General features: G+C 62.7%; 1 protein-coding gene across 1 annotated transcript in view; it reads right to left on the bottom strand.

The window, feature by feature from the left end:
* SEPT9 (septin 9) overlaps window positions 1-201 on the bottom strand; it is a 105,829-nt gene that overhangs the window by 2,224 nt on the left and 103,404 nt on the right. Inside the window, exon 8 of the mRNA XM_015559221.1 lies at window positions 3-119. Within this exon, the coding sequence (XP_015414707.1) occupies window positions 3-119 (117 nt within the window). The remainder of the gene's footprint in view (window positions 1-2; window positions 120-201) is intronic.

The raw sequence follows: 201 nt of genomic DNA, 5'->3' as shown, positions 1-201 counted from the left end.
CCCGCTGTTTGAAGTAGACCCTCTCCTCCAGGGTCAGCGTGTCGGCCTTGGCGATGACTGGCACGATGTTGACCACCTTGCTCAGGCGCTTCATGAACTCAATGTCCAGGGGCCTGAGGCTGGAACGGAACATGTGGGTGAGAGCATGGTCGGACTGGGGACAGGAGTGAGGGGGGTCACCCGCCTCCGGCCGGATGGAGC

Source organism: Myotis davidii, unplaced genomic scaffold (genome assembly GCF_000327345.1).
Source record: "Myotis davidii unplaced genomic scaffold, ASM32734v1 scaffold274, whole genome shotgun sequence".
Taxonomy (NCBI): domain Eukaryota; kingdom Metazoa; phylum Chordata; class Mammalia; order Chiroptera; family Vespertilionidae; genus Myotis; species Myotis davidii.
The sequence above is the reverse complement of the archived record's forward strand: the minus strand, read 5'-3'. Positions and strand labels throughout refer to the sequence as shown.